At 40.3% G+C, this 20,608-nt stretch overlaps 1 protein-coding gene across 1 annotated transcript; it reads left to right on the plus strand.

Moving 5' to 3' along the window:
* Positions 1-12,738: 12,738 nt before the first annotated feature.
* LOC145570612 (uncharacterized) lies at positions 12,739-18,333 on the plus strand. Its single transcript, XM_081629741.1, has 2 exons — positions 12,739-15,708; positions 16,826-18,333. The coding sequence occupies exons 1-2, from the start codon at positions 14,995-14,997 to the stop codon at positions 17,165-17,167; spliced, it is 1,056 nt and encodes a 351-aa protein (XP_081485867.1). The 5' UTR covers positions 12,739-14,994; the 3' UTR covers positions 17,168-18,333.
* The last annotated feature ends 2,275 nt before the right edge of the window (positions 18,334-20,608 follow it).

Raw genomic sequence — 20,608 nt, forward strand, 5'->3', positions numbered from 1 at the left:
ATCACATGTTAAGAGCACCCGCTGTCGAGATACCACGAGTTGTTCCCCTCACTAGATATCACCTTCTTTTACATGTTCCTCTTGATTTCAAACTGGAACATGTTCCTTTGGTCCTTTTGGACCATTCCACATTCTCTTGGGCTCTTCTAATATGAGAAACTGAATGTGTTGATTTGATCTTCAATGTTTCAACACCATATCAATCATGGATCCTCATATCTTTCTCATAAGCATATGACCTGAGATTCAAGAACCCAATTAAATGATCTTGTGCAATATTTAAGGTTAGTAGGTTAGTGAATAGAGATATGACATAAAAAGCTCAAATCATAAAGCTCCAAAGTATACTCCCTTAAGAATGTCATCCCATACTTAAGTCTAGCAGTAGACTTTTGTACTTCCAATACTTTGCTTAGAAGTCATCATATAGTTACCAACATCCTTTGTAGAGAATTGAAAAAGAAATTTATGATTTATTTTTGGGAACCAAGATCAGCAGGAACTCGAACCGAAACTTGTATATTATATATCGTGACAACTTAATATAAAGTTGTGTTACTTCCTTGTTGTTGGTTCCTTCCTGCATTCTTAGATTCACCAAGTTCCTTCAGATCGACGTCCAAAGTTCCTTGATCCAAAAACTTTCTTTTTATGCATTTATTCACATACCTACAAGATAATCATTAATAATCTGCACAAAACTTAAAGAGAAGTTAGTTTCCATCATGAAAACGATATAAGTCAACTTCTCTACTATAATCTTTTACAATTATGCATTTATGATAAAGAGAGTCGGTTAGCATAATTAAGTAAAAGATTAAATAAAGAAAAGGTAAACAAATATTCACCAAGACTTATAAGAAGATGTAAAACTATATTACCCATTAGCACGTGTAAAAAGTTTTACTTTCACATACCTCTTATAAAGACATATATTAAGAGGAACTTGTATATGTGCCCTAATATACAAGCGACCATCCATCATGTCATAAATATTGGTTGCTTTCTCTCATATCGAGTCTGCAAAATCTGATTACCTCTTGATCTTTGGAACCCAAAATAAATTAGGTTCCTTCCCGTTAGTAATAATAGTAAAAAAAATTAATAAAACTACTCGTACTAACAAGGAACAACATGTATCTCTACAATAGATATTCAATATACACGAGATACATGAAGAGATACTATTTCTCTGACACTACTCAAAATTTTCGTGTATTACCAAGTCAGAAGAATAAAGTTCCTTTTGATAGGAATCCAAGTTTATCGTTCCACAAGATGTGTTCCTTGAACTACTTCTAATCAATTTATTCTTTGTGAATAAAGATTCAAAATGGAAATCTAACATACTGACTTTTAAACATACATAAAATCAGAATAGGTGTTTATCCAAAGTTGATAAAAGAATTCAAAAGAACTAACATGACATTAAGCAAAATGCAACAAGGAACATGCTTAAACCAATGTATGCATGCAATGAAGAACTCAAAGATAGAATACATACCTCAAAAGTATGAGTCTTTGAATACCTTTCACTTCTCTAGTAAAAGTTAATCTTCATGTGCTTCTAGGAACAACGTAGGGTTGAGTTCCTTCCTTGAATTTTCTTGTACGTACTCATCTTAGCCAAGAACTTGCTCGTCAGGGTTTCTTGCTTTATCAAGAGCACCTGCTCTGATACCAATTGTTATTTAGATGAAATACTACAAGAGGGGGGGTGAATTGTAGTATGGAGCTTGCTAGTCACTTTTTGCGGAATTAAAAGAAACTTAACGCAATAGAGAAATAGTGCAAGAGAGATTTTACGAGGAAAACTTCCTAGGCCAAATAGGAAGTGAAAAACCTCGACCCCAAGGGATTTTGACTCAAAACATTCCACTAAAATAGGCCAACGACTCTGTTACAACCTATGAGGAACTAGAGCCTCTACCGAGTTCCTCAACGAACTCATATCCCTAACAACTATTCCCTCTAATAGTTGCTGCTCGAAATCTTCCCTCAAAGACCTCTCTTCTCACTCAAGACTTCACTCAAAGCCTTACTCTTTCTCTTTCTCTCAAGCTTCACTCAAAGCTTTCTCTACATACAACGAACTCACTCAAGTTCTCACCCCAATACAAGAGTTCACTCAAACCCTTATAAATTCCCCATTACAAGAGTTCACTCAAACCCTTAAACAACTCTCAAATACATATAAAAGATATAGTGTATAAAGCTAATATGTTGGACACTTTGAGATATGTAAGGAACTTGGAACCTGAAGGAACTGACTCAAAAACGTGGAGAGAAAATATAAATCTTTTCTACTGCTCTTCCACTTGAGACATACGCTATTTTGGAATGACTCACTGAAGTCAGACAGTTTGGAAAGAATTAAAAACGTTCTATTTATAGAAGATTTAGAAAACCCACTAATTGTCCATGTTCCTTATGATCAGGAGTGGTCCGAATCTTTAGGCCCACGAATAGAAAACTAATCTGATCATAAACAACAATAATGGATCAATTAGTTGTTACACGACTTGCCCAATAACTTCCTTTTTCTTAGGAAAACACTCAGCACGTTTTGCAAATACCAGCCACAAGTTCCTTGGGCACCAAGTCCTTGTGCTTAAAGATAGGAGTTTAAAACTGACTTCTTTAAGAAGATAAGTTAAAATAACAAACTCGTTCATTAATTTAACTTCACATATAGACCAGATTCATTTTGTTCCTTAACAAACAAAATCTCAACTGAACTCCTACTTTTAAGGTAACCACTTTGAAAATCTTTTTCCCACGACTTTGACTACAATAAAATCAGATTTTGATTATAAAACTTTGTTTTATAAAATAAAATCATTTTATAAATTAGTTTATTTGAAAACTAAATCCCTAGAAACTAGGAAAATAAGTTATCTTTTTGACTAAGAGAAAATCAGATTTTATTTTCAAAAACTTATCTTTTATAAAATAAAATCTAATAATAAATATTAATACCGAGTCAAAACTAACTTCCTATAAAGTAGGCAAACATAATGCAATGACTATTTAACGTGGAAAACTGACTACTAGTGCTGTGCAAACTCGTGTTCCTTCTATAAATGAATTCTAGACTGACTAGTAAGGAACTGACCTGTCATCAACACTAAGTTCCTTACTGACTCAAGTTCCAATGTAGTTCCTTAGGCTTGTTCCAGACAATTTCTTTTGTCCAACATACTTACATGATTCCTAGAAAAATATACTCCTATTTTTCTGTCTTCATGTTTCTCTGATGAAGCTTCTACTCCGATGCTTCTGTTCCTGTCAAGGAACTTCTCTTCTCTGGTGAAGCATCTACTCCGACACTTCTGTTCCTCCAAAGGAACTTCTCTTCTATGATGAAACTTCTACTCTGAAGCTTCTGCTCCCGTGAAGGAACTTCTCTTTTCTAGTTCCCCCTCAGGAACTGCTGCTTATTCCTTGCAAAGAACATCTTCTCATTCTTCTTAGGAACTGCATGTAAAGTCTAACAATATGTTTGTACGTTTAGACTTCTTCTCTTTATGTTCCCCTAAGGAACTCAAGCACGATCCATACATTGTATGTAGGGAACCTTCTTTGATAATGATCTAATCTGTACTCAACCACCTTCATGCTTCCTGACTTGTTCATGCACATCTCAATACACATATTAGTTAGATAATCATCATTTGTTCATCATCATCATCAAAACCTTACAACAAGGAGGAAAAAGAAAGAGAAAGGGAGCCCAGCGCAAAGAGGCCGAAGGGCCTAAGCGCTTCAGCTCAAGGAGTTTTGGCGAAAGAAAAGTCGCTAGAACGAGAAAAGGCTTGTTCTCCATCTGAGCCGAAAAACTCAGAGAGCCAGCCGAAGAGAAAGTCTGGGAAGCCTGCTGATACTGACAGCAGGCCCAATCATGAAGAATCTAGCCCTAGAGCAATGGAGCTAGATTAGCAGTCTGAAACCATTGAGTTTATTGAAGGAGACCCTGAAAAATGCGTCACAATCGGACAAGATCTCGATCCAAACATCCGCGTTGAGCTCATCCAACTCCTTCGAAACAACCGAGATGTGTTTGCTTTCTCGGCAGCTGATATGCCAGGAATAATCCCAGACCTCATCTCTCACAAGCTTAATGTCGACCCCACGTGTCGGCCAGTTAAGCAAAAGAAACGCAATTACTCCGCAAGTAAGAACTGTGACATCGCAACCGAAGTAAAAAAGTTGCTGGATGCAGGCTTCATCGAACCCTGTCAATATCCAGAATGGCTGGCAAATGTGGTGATTGTTCAGAAGGCTAATGGCACCTGGAGAATGTGCGTTGACTTCACGGACCTAAATAGGGCTTGTCCGAAGGACTTTTATCCCTTGCCGAGGATCGATCAGTTGGTCGACTCAACAAGTGGACATACTCTGCTTAGTTTCATGGACTCATTCTCGGAGTATCATCAGATCTTCATGCACCCCGACAACCGAGCAAAGACGACATTCGTCACAAACGCCGGGGTGTATAATTACAAAATGATGCCCTTCGGATTGAAAAATGCGGGGGCAACATATCAGAGGCTGGTGGATTAGATCTTCGCCGATCAGAAAGGCTGAAACATGGAAGTCTATGTTGGTGACTCAATTGTCAAGAGCAAAGAAGATAAAGACCATGTTACGGACCTGGCCGAAAACTTCGCCACCTTAAGAAAGCACCAGATAAAGCTGAATCCGAAGAAGTGTGTCTTCGGCGTGAAGTCGGGAAAATTCCTTGGCTTCATGGTCAGCAAAAGAGGGATTGATGCCAATCCCGCAAAGGTGCAAGCGGCGCTCGATCTTCCCAAGCCGAAAACAAAGAGGGATGTTCAGTGGCTCACCGGAAGAATGGTAGCCCTGTCTAGGTTCATTTCTAGAGTCTCGGACAAAGGGTTACCCTTCTTCAAAGCCCTTAAACTCCCAAAAACAAAAGAGCTCGTCTGGGAAGATGAGCAAAAAGAAGCCTTCAAGCAGCTCTGAGAGCACCTGGATCAACTCCCGACGCTGGCTCGTCCAGCTGAGGGAGAAACTCTGTACTTATACGTGGCAGTCGGTCCAACCATTATAAGTGCGGTGCTGTTGAAGGAAGAGGAAAAGGTTCAGCAGTCGATCTACTTCGTCAGTCACACTCTGACGGATGCCGAGACTCGCTACCCCCTATTTGAAAAAGTTGCATTTGCAGTAGTGGTAGCCACTCGGAAGCTGAGAGCTTATTTTGATTGTCATCAAATAGTGGTCTAGACTGATCAGCCGCTGGAGAAAGTTCTCGGCAAATTTGAAAAATCTGGTACGCTGGTCAAGTGGGCTTTCGAGCTCACAGAGTTCAGCATAAGCTACCAGCCGAGAGCAGCCATCAAGGCTCAAGCCCTAGCAGACTTCCTAGCCGAATGCTCGTACTAGGAGACGCTAGATGAGGAAAGAAAATCTGGACCGTTTTTACGGATGGATCCTCCACCGTAAATGGTTCGGGGGCGGGGGTAGTGATAACCGCTCCCAAAGGCAAGTCCTTTGAGTATGCACTAAAATTTGCTTTCAAAGCTTCGAACAACAAAGCCGAGTATGAGGTAGCAGTTTTTGGCCTGGAACTGTGCATCTCTCTGGAAGCCGAACATGTCTGCCTCAAGACAGATTCTCAGCTTGTTGCATATAAGATTAGGGGCGAATATGAGGCCAAAGAGCCCTCAATGATAGCTTATCTCGCCAAGATCAAAACGGTTATTGCAAAGCTGAGAACTGTCGAAGTTCAACTGATCCCAAGGGGTCAGAATGCTCAAGCCGACGCACTCTCTAAACTTGCTAGTTTAAATTTAACCGAGATGAACTGATCCGTATACGTGGAAGTGCGCCAAGAAAGAAGTGTTGACGAAGCACCAGAAGTGTGCAGCGTCGACCATGAACCTAGTTGGATGGATCCCATCCTAGCTTACAAACTTCGGGGAGAAATTCCCGAAGACAGAATTTTGGCCTCCAAGCTAAAGCGGACCAGCTCAAGGTTCATTGTCTTCAGAAGGGAACTGCTGAAAAATCCTTCTCAGCCCAGCTGCTAAAATGCGTGGGACCAACATATGCTGATTATATCCTTCAGGAAATCCATCTCGGCATCTGTGGGAACCACATCAGGGGAAGAAGTTTGGCCCACAAATCACTAAGGGCAGGGTATTATTGGCCCACCATGATCTCAGACGCTAAGGAACTGGTCAGAAAATGCGAAAAATGTCAAAAGTTTGCACCAGTTATCCACCTGCCAGCCCGGGATCTTCAACCGATCTTGAATCCGCTTCCGTTCGCTCAATGGGGGCTGGATATCTTGGGTCCTTTCCCGGATGCCCCATACCAGAAAAAATGGCTGATAGTCGCCATTGACTACTTCAGCAAATGGATCGAAGCCGAAGCAGCCTCGAACATCACAGAGCAAACTGTTAGAAAATTCATCTGGCAGAATATAATCACTCGCTTGGTATTCCGAAGATTTTTGTCTTTGATCATTGGAGGCAATTCGACAACTTGCCGCTGAGGCGGTATACTGATCAGTTCGGCATTAAATTGGCATACTCTGCAGTGTGTCATCCACAAAGTAATGGTCAAGCCGAAGCTGCAAACAAGCATATCCTCAATGCTTTGAAGAAGAGGGTTGAAGATCAAAAGTCCAAGGGGTTAGAAGAACTTTCCGGAACTCTCTGGTCACTTCGGACTACTGAAAAAGAGGCAACGGGCCACTCACATTTTCAGCTGGTATATGGTGCCGAAGCCGTCCTTCCAGTGGAAATCGGTTCTGAAAGCCTGCGAGTGCACCACTTCTCGGCTGAGAATGAGCAACTTATGAAAGAATCCCTCGATTTCCTCGACGAAGTCAGAGACTCGGCTAGAGACAGAATGGCTACATACAAGCAAAGAATCAGAAAGTTTTACATCCGAAGGGTTCATGCGAGGCCCCTCCGAATTGGAGACCTCGTCCTTCGGAATGCTGCAGCTGTTCAGAAAAGCCGAATTTATGGGAAACTCTCAACCACTTGGGAGGGACCTTATGAAATTTATGATGAGCTTCAGCCAGGTACATATCGACTTCGCTAGTTGGATGGAACAGAGCTGAAAAATCACTAGAATGCTGATGTACTTAAGAAGTATCATGTGTAAGCCCTTCGGGGCAAAAAAATCTTTGTAAGTACATTTTCAGTTATTAATGAAAGGCCTCAGAGCCACTATTTCTACAAATACTTGCAAATTTTTATTCTTTTAATTTTCTTTATTCTATCTACTCTTTAAGGGTTTTCTTCAGCACCGTCTGAGCCTCCGCCTGTAAGGCACAAGGTTTCGGACTGCTGATAAACTTGCCTAAAACAGTCTTTCAGCCAAAGTAAACGCTTTGGTAAGACTTGTTCTCCAAGGCAATGAGTCCATGGACGAATCTGGGGTATTGCCTTAACTGAGCCCTGTACCCCAGAGGGTTATTGTCTAGGGCATTGCCTTAAGTTGGCCTTATGTCTCAGATATCCATTATTTCACATAGACAGAAAACCAGGAATAATAACACGAAGTATTTGAAATTCCTTAAACATTAAAAGCTTCGCCCAAATCAAAAGGGACAAGCAGTCGTCTTAGAAATCCGAAGGCAGAGCCTTCAGATTTCTGGGGGGGGGGCAATAAGCATACAAATGCAGATTATCATCAGCTGGAATCTTCCAAGCCGAAGCTTTTTACTTAGCAAATTTTCAAAAAAAAAAAAAAAACTCGGAAAAGCAAATACGCAAGTACCAAAGCAAGGAAATGAGAAGAAAATCATCAGATTCAAATCATGAGAAATATGCTCGGATTCCGAGCTACATCAAACTAAGTGTTCAAAACATAATAAAACATCGGCAGCCGCCCACAAGCGGAAATTACAGCTGCCGAATGCGTACAAGGCAAAAATTAAAGTCTTTGTACATCAAGGCAAGCTGAAGCAAAACAAAAGGCAAAAAATTTCAGAAGCGACAAGTTAGAAGTTAAGTACATGTAGATCCGCAAGATTCTGAAGACGATTGCCCTAGTTCCTAGGCTTCAGCTAAAAGGTTAGGCTACTCAGCTTCGTTGGAGTCCTTGGTAGCTTCAGCTCCAGCTACAGAAGAGGCAGGCTTAACCATCGTCTGAGCTTCTCTCTCTCTGTTCTCAACCTCCTTCTCTATGGCTTCCTCCAGCTTTTCTACATCAAGGCGAAGTTCAAGGTCAAGTTCAGCCTGACTGGCGTACATCATATGAGGGTCATTGGTATTTTCAGCCCAGATCTCGCACTGCTCCCAGTTCAGATTGGGCTCATTATGAAGGGCCAGTCTCCTAGCCACCTTGTAGCCATTTTCATAACCCTTCTCATACTCGGCCTTGGTGTACACACGGACCTTCAGCAGGGCTTCAGCATCAGCTAGCTTCTTCTGAACCTCCTCTAAGTTATTCCGGGATTGCTCTAAGTCAGCGACAACCTTAGAGGAAGATTCCTTTTGAACCCTCAGCTGTTCCTAGACCCCGCCTAGCTGAAGCCGAACTCTACCAGCTTCATCATTTTGAGTCTGCAGCTGACTCCGAACAAATTCTACAACAGTTTTGGCCTGGGAAAGTTCCGTCTTTTTTTCCTTCAGCTGGGCACTCAGGTTCTGAAGCTTCTGACTTTGAGCCTCGACAGCAACTTGAGCCTCGGAGAGCCGAGCTTCTCTATTTCTCATAGCCTGGTCTGCGGTCCTGGCCTTTTCTTCCAAGACGTTGATCCTCTACTGTAGCCTTTGTTCTCGGCCAGCTACCCGAGCATGGACTTCCCCCTCTATTCTACACTCAATTTGGGCCCGGAAGCTGGGGATGTCCACCGCCGCTTACTCGTTCAACAGCTACTCTCCTTCGAGTATAGCGAGCATGACATGGTTCTCCATCTCAGCGCAAAAGGTGCGGAGGGCTTCCGCGGCTTTCTTCTCGTATTTTTCAGCCTCCGCACGCTTCTCATCTGTTGCCTCAGCTTGCAGCTTTTCCAGCTTGGCCTCTGCCTCAGCCATATCAACTTTGTGCTGGAGAGAGTTAATCATCTCCACAGTCAAAGTATGATTGTGCACAACCTGCAGATCCATGACGCAGTTCAGCTGAAGTTTTTTTTTTTTTTAAAAAAAAAAGTGAACTGAAGCAGAAGCTACACTGAGACAAGTTACCTGCATCAAAAGCCTCTGGTTGTCTCTTATGGGATCTGGGTCCTATGGCCCTGGTTCAGCAATTCCAGCAGTGGCCCTAAGGGACCACTCTCTAGCCCGTTCCACTTCAGATAAGTGGGAACAGTCTCCGAAGTAGGCCGCAGCCTCCTCCTGATGCTGTCCCCAGATTGCTGCCCGAGCACTGTCGGGGATGGGGATGCGGGGTGCTGAAAACCCCATGTCGCCCGACTGGAACGTCTCGAAAGAAGGAAGGGAGGACGAAGGAACCTCATTAGCATGAGGTTGTTCAGCTTCATCCCTTATCTCATCAGTGGAGCCCAACTGGCCTTCCCTAAGGTCAACGACTTCTACCTCCTCTTCGGGCTGACGAATGAAGGCGTCAGCCTCTCGTTGAAGATCCTCTGCGAACCCTTCAGCGGAAATCTTCTCAGCAACAGCAGCACTTCCTACATTCAGTGCTTCCTCCCTTACCCCCTCCTTCGGATCAGGGGTCTTCTGGTTCACCTCTACATCTTGAGTTACTGGAGGTGGTTGAGGGGTCTAGGGGGGAGGGTTCACAAGAGGCGGAGAAGCCCTCGGCGCATTCTTGCCTTCAGTGGGCTCCCTTATGATGAGCCCCGACATCGGCCTGACCATGAATTGATCAGGGCCCAACACCGCCATTCTTCCCCTCTTTCTTAGAGGTTGCTCGTCCATATCCGAATCCGAAGTCTCAGACTTAGAGAGGTCTTCGGGGTTGACGGGTGCTTTCCCTTACCTTCTTTTTCTGCCTTCCTCTTCAAGCTGCAGAAAATGGGGGGGGGGACAGGAAAAGGGTAAGAAAAAAAAAAAACCAAGTCAAAGTTTAAAGAGCTCACCGAGGTTCTCAGCAGAGCCTCGTCTTCAGTGACTTCTGCTTCTTGCGCTTCAGTGGTTCCAGAGGGTCCTTCGCTACTCGCAAAGGCCTCAACTACCTTGGCTACTTCAGCAGCAGTCCTAGCAGCCTCTTCCTCTTCAGGGGTAAGTCGGATAAAAGGATTCCGCTTATTCCGCCAAGGATTCTGCTTCAGATAATCCGCAGCAGGAACCATCTGAAACTTGTTAGAGTGCAGATGCAAAGGGCGATCTTTAGGGTCAGTTATTGAAGGAGCGTTGTTCAGCACGACCCTTTCAGCATTGATCCCTAAACGTTCATAGTTGATTTTGATGTTGCGCTCGTGCAACTCTGAAAAACAATGTTAAAACGCATTAGTATAATTGAAAAATATGTTGAAAGCGCGAAGGCATAAAGCAGAAGCAATAATTTAAAGCCCTCGGCCCCAGCTGGAGGATCTTACCATCTTGGTATTTTCGGCTGAGGCCGACAGCAGCGAGCAATGGCTCCCGAAAGGCATAGAAAGAGTCAGGCAGCCAATTCTCAGGCACGAACTTCAATCGACCCGTCCCTCCGGGATTATCCTTCTTCCCGAAGAGCTTCAGCTGTTTGTAGCTCGGGTGGTTCTCGGCACCAGGCTCCTTGGGACCGAGGTCCTCCATGCTCGGATCAGGTTCACACAGATATCTAGGAGCCCCAAAATAGTAGGGGTGTTCGGGATCCGAAGGAACCCTGACCTAGATCCACTAGCCTCGCCAGTCCTTGTCTGAAGAGTCGTTTGGCCACATTGTCAAATACTGTGGGTGACTCTCAATTCGCCACCAGCCAGAGCCATGATGGCCATACCCACTCTGGGTATTCTGCACCAGCTTGTGCAATCTTTTTAAACAGTGCAAGTTCAGTTGAAGGCCGTAGAACTGGCATACCCATAAGTACGTCATCACCCTTCGGATGTTGACAGGTGTCAACTGACACAAGGAAATGCGGTACTTTATCAGCACGTCCCTGACGAAGGGATGCAAGGGGAACTGAAGCCCGTACTGCAATTGCTGAGTGTACACCCCCACATATCTTTGGGGTGAACGATGGATTCTATCCGCCGCAGTAGGCATTCGACACCAATACCCATCCTGTTCCAAAATGCCATAGCACAGCTCGATCTGTTCAGCGAGGTGGTAGGCTTCAGTATTCCATACCCACTAAGAATAAGGGGCATTTGTCATCAGACCCGAATTTGCTTCGGCGTTCTGCCACTCAACAGCCCCAGGGGGCAATTCCCAAGGCGCGGCGGCCGGAGGTTCCCCCTGCCCAGAAACGCTCGTCTCCTCCGTTCCTCGGGGAGGCGCTGAAGAGAGGGGCACCGCTGGAATTCCTCCTTCCTGGGTGGCCTGAGGATTCTCCCCATTCCAGCTACTAACTCGGTCTCTCAGGTGCCGAGGCTGCCGAGGTTGTCAAGGTTGTCTGGTCCTACCTCTAACCATGGCGGAAAATCGAAAGAAAATAGGGTGCTTTGGAATTCAAGAAAAAGCGAAGAGAATTCGAAGAAATTACCTTAATCCGAAGCGGAATTTGCCGATCTACAAATTGGGAGCAACAAATTTAAGTTTCAAAGTCTTAATTTCGGGGATTCAACGAAGTTCCAAGTCGGAATCAAGGGTTTTACGCGAGTTTGGAGTGTGATTTTGGTGAAAAAATGAGGAGAGAGGGTGCGAAATGCGGTGTATATTGCCAGAAAAGGGAATTCTGGGAGTCCGCACCTTTAATTTCTCATTAATCCTCCATTAAGTAACCGTTAAACACACTCCCTCCAAATTAACTACCCATTATCCTTCCAACTTCTTCCATTATCATCCAAACTGCCGTTACTTTACTAATTACGGATCAAATTCAAATTTTTTGGATTAATTAAATCATTTACTTCCCTCCTTTTTGTTAAGTAAAACCCTACCCGTCATACTTCCAAATCGGGTCTGGGGGGCAAGTTGTTTGGGTCCAATTTAGCCTAATTGGGCCCGGTCCATAAATGATTCAATTATAAGCCCAAGGTCAAAAGGTTCAACTCTCCAATTCATGTCAAGTCAAGGTCCGGTCATTGTAGCAAGCCCACCTGATTTTAGGCCCAATTCTCCTTATGTGCGAAGGTATAAAAGGTTTCAATTGTCTTATTTTACATTCATTCACATCAAGCCTCAAGCAATTAATTCTCTTGCATAGCTTTCTCTCTACACATTGTAATGACTTCGGTATCGGAGGGGCCTTCCTCAGCACAACCCCCGAGGCTAGTTTACGTGTGTTTACTGTGCAGGAAATCCTCGGCCCAACATTACTTGGACCGAGCCCAGTCTTCAGCCACCTCCGAAGGACCTTGCCGAAGGTCCCATTGTTTTTCCCGAAATAGTTACTATTCACAATAAATAATAATTTCACTCTCATATGCATTAACTAAACTAGGGATGAAAATGATATGGATAAAAACCGAAAACCAAACCGAACCGAATTAGCAATTCGGTTCGGTTTAAAAAAATAAAACAAATTAGATTTCGGTTCGGTTTCGGTTTTGGGTTACAAAAAATCCAAAAACCGAAACGAAATTTTAGCCATGGGTCCTTTATTATATCCAGCCCAAATGCCCAATAGCCTATAGCCCATTTCCGGATTTTTCCCTTTATATATAAAAGCAAAACCCTAAAATTCTATTCCTTTCAGCCTTCACTCTTCACTCTTTAGATTCTCACTCTCATTTTTCACTCACACGACTACAATAGCTACACCAAAGTACCAAACCCTAACTTTGGCAATTCATTTGAATCATTTCCTTTAGTCCTCTAAGGCTCTGCTCAGTGCTCACTGGAGTCACCTGTGACCATCTTCATCGGCGAGGTGGCGAGTTAGCAAGGCGGCGAGTTAGCGAGTCGGCGATGGCGGCGGCGACCACCTTTGCATCAGTCGCATTATATAAGTTATGATTTTTGTTTCCTTTTTTTTTAAGAATCAGTTTTCTTATTTTTTAATGCAAAAGAGGTGTTACAACCAAAGAGGAAAAAGGCAGAAATAAAAGACAAGCAATTTAGAATTAGTTTTCAATAGAGTATTACTTGTATATATGAGATCTAGATTAAATAATTTAAAAATTATGCATTTGTATAATTGTATGACTTCTGAAATCTAGGGTTGTATTTTTTATTATCAAATTGATTGTGTTATCTGAATTATTTTTGTTATCCGAGTATAGCCCAAAAAAAGTTCGGTTCGGTTCAGTTTTCCCTTTAAAAACCGAAATAATACGGTTCGGTTTGGATCGGTTTGAAAGGTAGTTCGGTTCGGTTTCGGTTCTTAAATTTGAAAACCGAAGTCCGAACTTTCACCCCTAAACCAAACAATTAATTTCTAACTTCTTCTTAACAATGAACAAAAATAATTATTATTCATGTTACTATTTACCTACCCCACCTCAATTTATCTTTTATTAAAAATTAAAATACATATATAATTTACAATATAATAATCATAGACTTGATGATTTGTCACCAAACAATTTATACAAATGGTTTGGAAAACAAAACCATTTGTTTTTGTTCATGACACTATTCCTTTCTCTCTCAATTATTTATTCTTATTAAAATGCTATAGTAACCCAAATAATTTTTTGGGTTCATTGTTATTGATGCTTTAAGGACTGTGGTGATTTATTGATGAGAATGTTTCTCATTTATCTTATGGAGGTTGGCTTAAGGCCCCACCTTGGAAGAAATCTACCTTAGAGAATGAGTCTGGAAGAGATGTTGAGGCAAAGTCATGTGCTAAATCACTCTAATTATCACAAAACCCAAACCTGCCTATAAGCATGCCTTGAAAGTGCAAGTTAAAGAAGTCGCAAAAAGGCTAAAGGAATGGAATATTTTAAAGGGGGCCGAGAACTCTCAAGAGAAGATGAAAGTGAAGTTGGATCTTTGGCGGCAAAAGAAGATGGAAAGTGAAGTTGGATATTTGGCGGCAAAAGAAGATGAGGTAGTAGATGTGAATGATGTTGGTCTTGATGATCATGTAGAGAGTAGTATTCCTCCAAACCACAATACTCAAGAGGTGAATGATCTTCCTCTTGACATGCCTTCTGTGCGCATCACCTTCGAAGTGTGAAGATTTCCAAGTTAAGGAATCTCAGAGACAATTCAGTTTCTGGACAGCAGGGTACCTCACTAACTGGATCAGTCAGAAAAGAACGAGAGGTTGAACGTGATATTAATGATCCTTTGGAGACAGACTTCTCACGCAGCCTTAAAAAGCACATAGTGGAAAACAAGATGCAAATTAATGTATCGCCTCAAGAAGTGGCGGGCCCCACAAATTGGGCCCTCGGTGGTCAATGAGTCACATCCTAGCCTGAAATTGTAGGGGCCTAGGGAGCCCTCATGCAATTAAAGCCCTTCGAAGAATTATTTTCTCTGAAAACCCCAGTTTAGTTTTCCTTCAGGAAAAACTTAATGAGATGGAGATGGAAAAAATAAGAGTTAAGTTGAAGTATAATGGTATGTTAGCTGTAGGATGTGCTGGTGTTGGGAGGCATAGGAGTGGTGGAATTGCATTATTGTGGAGGAATGATTGGGAAGATAACCAATTTCTTTCATGGAGGTTTACAGGAATGGGCACCCAGAGGATGAACAAAACACTTAATGGCTACTCTTATTGAGAATCTTTAATCTAAAAATCATGTTCCTTGGCTATGTGGAGGGGATTTTAATTTAATGTTATGGTCGACGGAGAAAAAGGGAGGGTCAGATTTCAATTTCAATTTCAATTTCAATGAGGCTGCTATACTTCGTGAGGCTACGGAAAAATGCAAGTTGTTCGATCTTGGTTCCATAGCTCACCCTTTTACTTGGAGTAATAACAAAGGCGACGAAGAAAACATTCAAGAACGACTTGATCGCAACTTTTCTACTCAAGAGTGGCGGGATCGCTTTTCAGGGTCTTATGTTACTCATCTTGAGAAGCGAAAAACAGACCACCTTCCCATCTTATTGTGTACCAAGGATAGGGTCAGTGTGTCAAAGAAGAAAGACTGGGTTAAATTGTATAGATTCGAAGAAATGTGGCTTTGCTTGTCCTAAAGTAGTGCAAAAAGCATGGGAGGAGGGTGGTGATATTTCTACGAAAATCACTAGAACTGCTAGGATGCTCAGCTCTTGGAGTAAGAACGTCTTTGGTAACTTTACCAAGGAGTTGAGAAGCTGCAAACAACAAATGGCAGCGTCAATGGAGAGTGATCAAACAGAGGAGAACATTGCTAGTATGAAGGCTATTGATGATCGTTTAGACGAACTAGAAGAAAGGGAGGAACTCTTTTGGAGACAAAGGAGTAGACAAGATTGGCTCGAGAATGAAGATAAAAATTCAAGCTTTTTTCACGCAAAGGCAAAACAACGGGAGCATCAAAATCATATTCATGTAATTACAGATGAAGCTGGAATTGTGTGTGATGATAATGAAAAGCAAATTTCTGAAGTCTTTGTCAATTTTTTTGAGTCCCTTTTTGACACTTCAAACCCGGTTGATTCCTCCCCCGTTATTGACAAAGTTGACCACACTCTAACTAATTCCATGGTGTCTTACGGCTCCTTTCAAAGTGGAGGAAGTTACTCAATGCTCTTAATCAAATGCATCCTACCAAATCTCTGTGCCCTCATGGTATGTACGCTCTCTTTATCAGAAATTTTGGAATATTATCGGGTCTGATGTGATTGATAGAGTCTTGAATATTTTGAATAATGGGGTTGATATTGGTCTGATAAGTCAGACTTATATTTCTTTAATTCCAAAAAAAAGAAGTGTGAATCTCTTGTAGATTTTAGACCAATTAGTCTGTGTAATGTGATATATAAGATTGTGGCTAAAGTCTTGGCTAACACACTGAAATTAGTACTCCCTGATATCATCCATGAGTCTCAGAGTGGTCTTATTCCGGGTAGATTGATTTTTGACAATATTTTGGTTACTTACGAATGCTTTCATTATCTCCGTAAAAAGAAAACTGGCAAAACTGGTTTTTAGGCCTCAAAATTAGACACGAGTAAGCCCTAGGATAGAGTTAAATGAAATTTTTTGGAACAAATGATGATAAAATCGGGTAATTTCTTGAAGTCTGTGATGAATTATGTTAGAACCCCCTCCTTTTCTATTCTTGTGAATGGTCAACCTTCAAGGAACTTTTTACCTTCCAGAGGCCTACGGGAGGGTGATCCGTTGTCTCCATTCTTGTTTATTATTTGTGCTGAAGGTCTTTCTGCTATTCTTAGAGATGCTGAAAAGAATAATTTGATTCATGGAATAAAGATTGGGAAGAAAGTGGCCCCTTTTTCTCACCTGTTTTTCGCTGATGATAGCCTATTATTTCCCTGTGCAAATGAAGAAGAGGTTGAAAATGTTCTTGATGTTCTTTCCACCTATGAGATTGCTTACAGACAGAAATTGAACATGGAAAAATCTGAAGCCTCTTTTAGCAGAAATGTAGAGCCAGAGAAGAAACATACGCTTCAGATGAAGTTAAGATTTAAGGTAGTTGAGGAGCATGAAAAATATTTGGGTCTTCCGACTTACCTTGGGAACTAAAAGACAGATTTTTCTTCCATTCAAGGTCGTGTGGAAAAAATTGAAAGGGTGGAAAGGAGGCTTTCTGTCCCAAGCTGGTAGAGAGATTCTCATCAAAGTTGTTGCTTATGCTATTCCCATATATGCTATGAAGTGTTTTAATATTCCGGTTTCCATCTTAAATGAAATTGAAAGACTTTATCGGAATTTTTTCTAGGGTCAAAAGAAGGAGGAGAGGAAGACAGCTTGGATAGCTTGGGATCATGTCATCTTCTCAAAAATAGAGGGAGGATTGAGGATGTGTGATCTGAAATTTTTTAACAAGGTGTTGCTTGCCAAACAAGTGTGGATGATTTTGAACAACCCTCACTCTCTTATAGCCAAAATTCTCAAGCAAAAGTATTTCCTTGATACTGGTTTTATGAAGGCAAAGGTGGGTTCAAACGCAAGTTTCACGTGGAGGTCTATCACTTCAGCTCGTGACTTGGTGAGGAAAGGTGCTTACAAAAGGGTGGGTAATGGCTCTACAATTAATATCTGGCAGGACCCCTGGGTATAGGTTTGCCTGACTTCCGTGTCTTCTCTAAACAAGCTGAGATTCCTGACCAACCTGTGCTCGTGAATGATCTGATTAATGATGGAGTTTGGGACTCCAACAGGCTGAAGTCTTATTTACTCCATGGGAGATTGAGTCTATTATCAAAATTCCTTTGGCTTGTTATGTTAACATGGATATTGGGCCTGGTATCATTCGAAGAAAGGGAATTTTTCTGTTTGGAGTGCCTACTACGTTGAGCTGCAAGCAAAGAGATATGACAGGGCTTCGTCTTCTGCTCCCATTGTAAATGCTGTTTGGGATCGTTTATGGAATGCTAGGATTCCAACCAAAATTATGCACTTTGGCTGGAAAGTGTTACATAATAGCATCCCTGTTCGTATGAATTTGAAGTCTCACTGTATTTGCACTGATGATATTTGCCTCTCCTATGGTGCTGATACAGAGACTTTGAACCATGCCTTGCTTGTGTGCAATGAAGCAAAGCTGATTTGGTATTTCTCCCCCTTACGACTAGACACTATCAAGTGTGGTGATAATACTTTTTATGACTGGTGCACTCAACTCCTCAACACTTACAAAGAGAAAATTTTGTGGGACATTTTTTGGTGCTTATTGTGGGATATATGGCTGAAAAGGAATGTAGGCATCTTTGAGAATAATTTGTGTATATGCAAGATGTTATCAGTTGAGCCTTGTATTTGGTAGGAGAGTATGAGAAAGGTAATGAGAATATTCCTTATGTGTTGTCAATTTCGAATCAAGTCCACAAAATCTGGAAGCCTCCTGAAAATGGATGCTGTAAGATCAATTCGGATGCGGCATGCTTCAATGATAATTTTATTGGCTTAGGTGGAATTTTGAGGGACAATGTTGGTGACGTCTTAGTGGCGACTTGTGACAAGTTGGTGGGAAAGTTCGAAGTTGATGTTGCGGAAGCCATGGTTGCTAAACATGCCCTATATATTGCTATTGAAGCTAGGTTATGCAGAGTAGTTCATAGTTACAAAGAATGGTTTCGGCACTAAATTGTGTGGAGTATTTACTGAAAATAAATTGATTTGTATTGCTCTTGTGGCTCATCTGCACTAAATTGAAAAATATTGCTTAATTTACGTCTTAAGGTTAGCATGCCAAAATTATTATGTAGTAGATGTGATAGTGCAACTTGGCCCAATTAACGGATACTCTAGTCCAACATGACCTGGACGTTGATTATCAACTGTTTAGACTTGAGATCAAATTCTATTAAGTAATACATCTCATAAATACTCCGTATCAAGGAAACATAATTGATTTTTTCTTCTATTGCTCGATAAGGTTTGCTTAAAATTTCTTCTTTATTAAGGCTTATTATATAATGCCCTTGGTAGAGAACTCCAATTCAGATTATTTAGTCAACTAAGTATGAACTTTATACTTAAATAATAAACATAAATTATATTGATTATTTGACTTAAAGCCAAGCCAATGTATTGAATTGAATGGCAGCCAAGGCTAAGTCTTGTAGAATAGTAGAAGATACTTGGAAATATCATATCATATACTAGTAGTAAATCACTAAATATAATATATTATGCTTCACATTGAAGGAAATTTCAACATCACTAAGCATATAATAAGCAACCGTGTGAATTTGTGTTGTAATTCCATGATTAGGTTGAGTAGTTCCATGTAAACTCGTAACATAAAAGGAATAATTTCAAGAGGCACATCTACATGAACTCATCTAGAAAGTATTCATGTAATTGGATGCACCGTTTACTTAATTAACAGATGATTATTAAGGAAAGTGTGTATACAAGGGAAAAACAATAAGAATCGCATTCATCACCCTTCTGACTAACTAGTTTTACTAGTCCTTATTGCTTGAGTCATCAATCATGATGAACAATTGATGTTCATAGAAATTCATTATACTCCAAAAATAGAAAGGCACTATAGATTATCAATTGTTTAGACTCGAGATTAAAATTTTATTATAACATTGTAGTTTTTTTAATCTCAATAAACCAACATTAGATAAGAATATCATATAAAATTGGGAGTGAATGAGAATTAGTTCAAGTGATTAGAGCTTCCCTCTAGCTTCTAGAGATTCTAGTATCGAGTTTTTTCCTATTTCTTGTATCTAATTATATTCCCTCTATCTTTATTAATTTTTCATACATTGACTATCTTTATACTCCCTCTGTATTTTTAATAAGTTAGAGTCAAACTTGTACATTTGTCGAGACACAACTTTGACTATCAATATTTTTAATGATAGATTAAGACCATCATCACTGATGGTATAAAAATTTATACTATCCCCCTCTCTCTATCACTTTCTCACTCCTCCACATTATTTATACCACAATACAATATACTTTCTCCAAAAATCACCCCACCCATGATATAAAAAAAGTTTACCACCACACTTTCGCTCTCCTATATGTTTTAATTATACAATTAATTTAATTATAATTATATTTTATTTTATTATTGAAAATAACTAATTAATGTTTGTAAAGTTAATTAAATAAAATAAGCAATTTAGGTAGTAAAAAGTGAATTTGAAAAAATATATAAAACATATCAATATGGGTGCCTATGTGTAGGTCTTGAAAAATTATGATTAATGGTAATTTTTTCATAATTATTTACTTTATAATTTTTTCTTAAATTGCAATTGAAAAAAAAATATACTCGTAAAAGATACATGATAACCAGGCCACATGCGCGTGACCTGGTTGGTTTATGTTATACGGGGACCAAAGCAAATGTTTACCATGGGATGGTATATACCATTCCATGGTATACTTTTACACCACCATTGTAGTAAAAATTATCATATTTTGGATGAATATTTACACCGTGGTATAAAATTATACCACGAGTGTTGATGCTCTAAACATTATGAATATGACAAATCCAACAACACATTATATTATCATATTTATATATTATAAATTCATAAGAAAATTAAGCCAATGATGATATATGAATAGTGGAAAATCTCTAACTCTACCTTATATATAAAAAAAAACGGAGAAAGTATTTCTAAAGAATATACGTAGTATCCAATAAAAACAACAATGAGTAATAAAATGTTGATTCACTAGATATGATTTTTGCTTCAGATCTTTAAAATCTAAGGTAGACATCTTACCAAGTGAGGGTAATTAGAGTAAGGATTTTTTTTGAAACCTAAAGATTTTTTAAATATCTCTTGAGATTGAGATCTGAATAGATCCTTACTATTTAATAATAATAATAAAAAAAAAAACCAATTAATGTAATCATATTTGGGATTTTATTATCAATCACAAATTCACTATGGATTTTAGATAGGGTCAACTTTTTACATCTCATTCTGTAAATTTTATCAAGCTTAAAGCGGATTAACTTTATGAGCCATACCTATCAAATTGAGATATTCCATGAAGTAAGTGGGCCGACCCA

The sequence above is a fragment of the Chenopodium album genome, chromosome 12 (genome assembly GCF_948465745.1).
Source record: "Chenopodium album chromosome 12, dcCheAlbu1.1, whole genome shotgun sequence".
In the NCBI taxonomy this organism is placed as follows: domain Eukaryota; kingdom Viridiplantae; phylum Streptophyta; class Magnoliopsida; order Caryophyllales; family Amaranthaceae; genus Chenopodium; species Chenopodium album.

Excerpts from the sequence above, each read along its gene's own strand:
- LOC145570612 (XM_081629741.1), top strand. The coding sequence starts at position 14,995 with ATGTTACTCATCTTGAGAAGCGAAAAACAGACCACCTTCCCATCTTAT. Across the intron at positions 15,709-16,825 it reads CAAATCTCTGTGCCCTCATG|GGTCAAAAGAAGGAGGAGAG; the intron begins GTATGTACGCTC and ends AATTTTTTCTAG.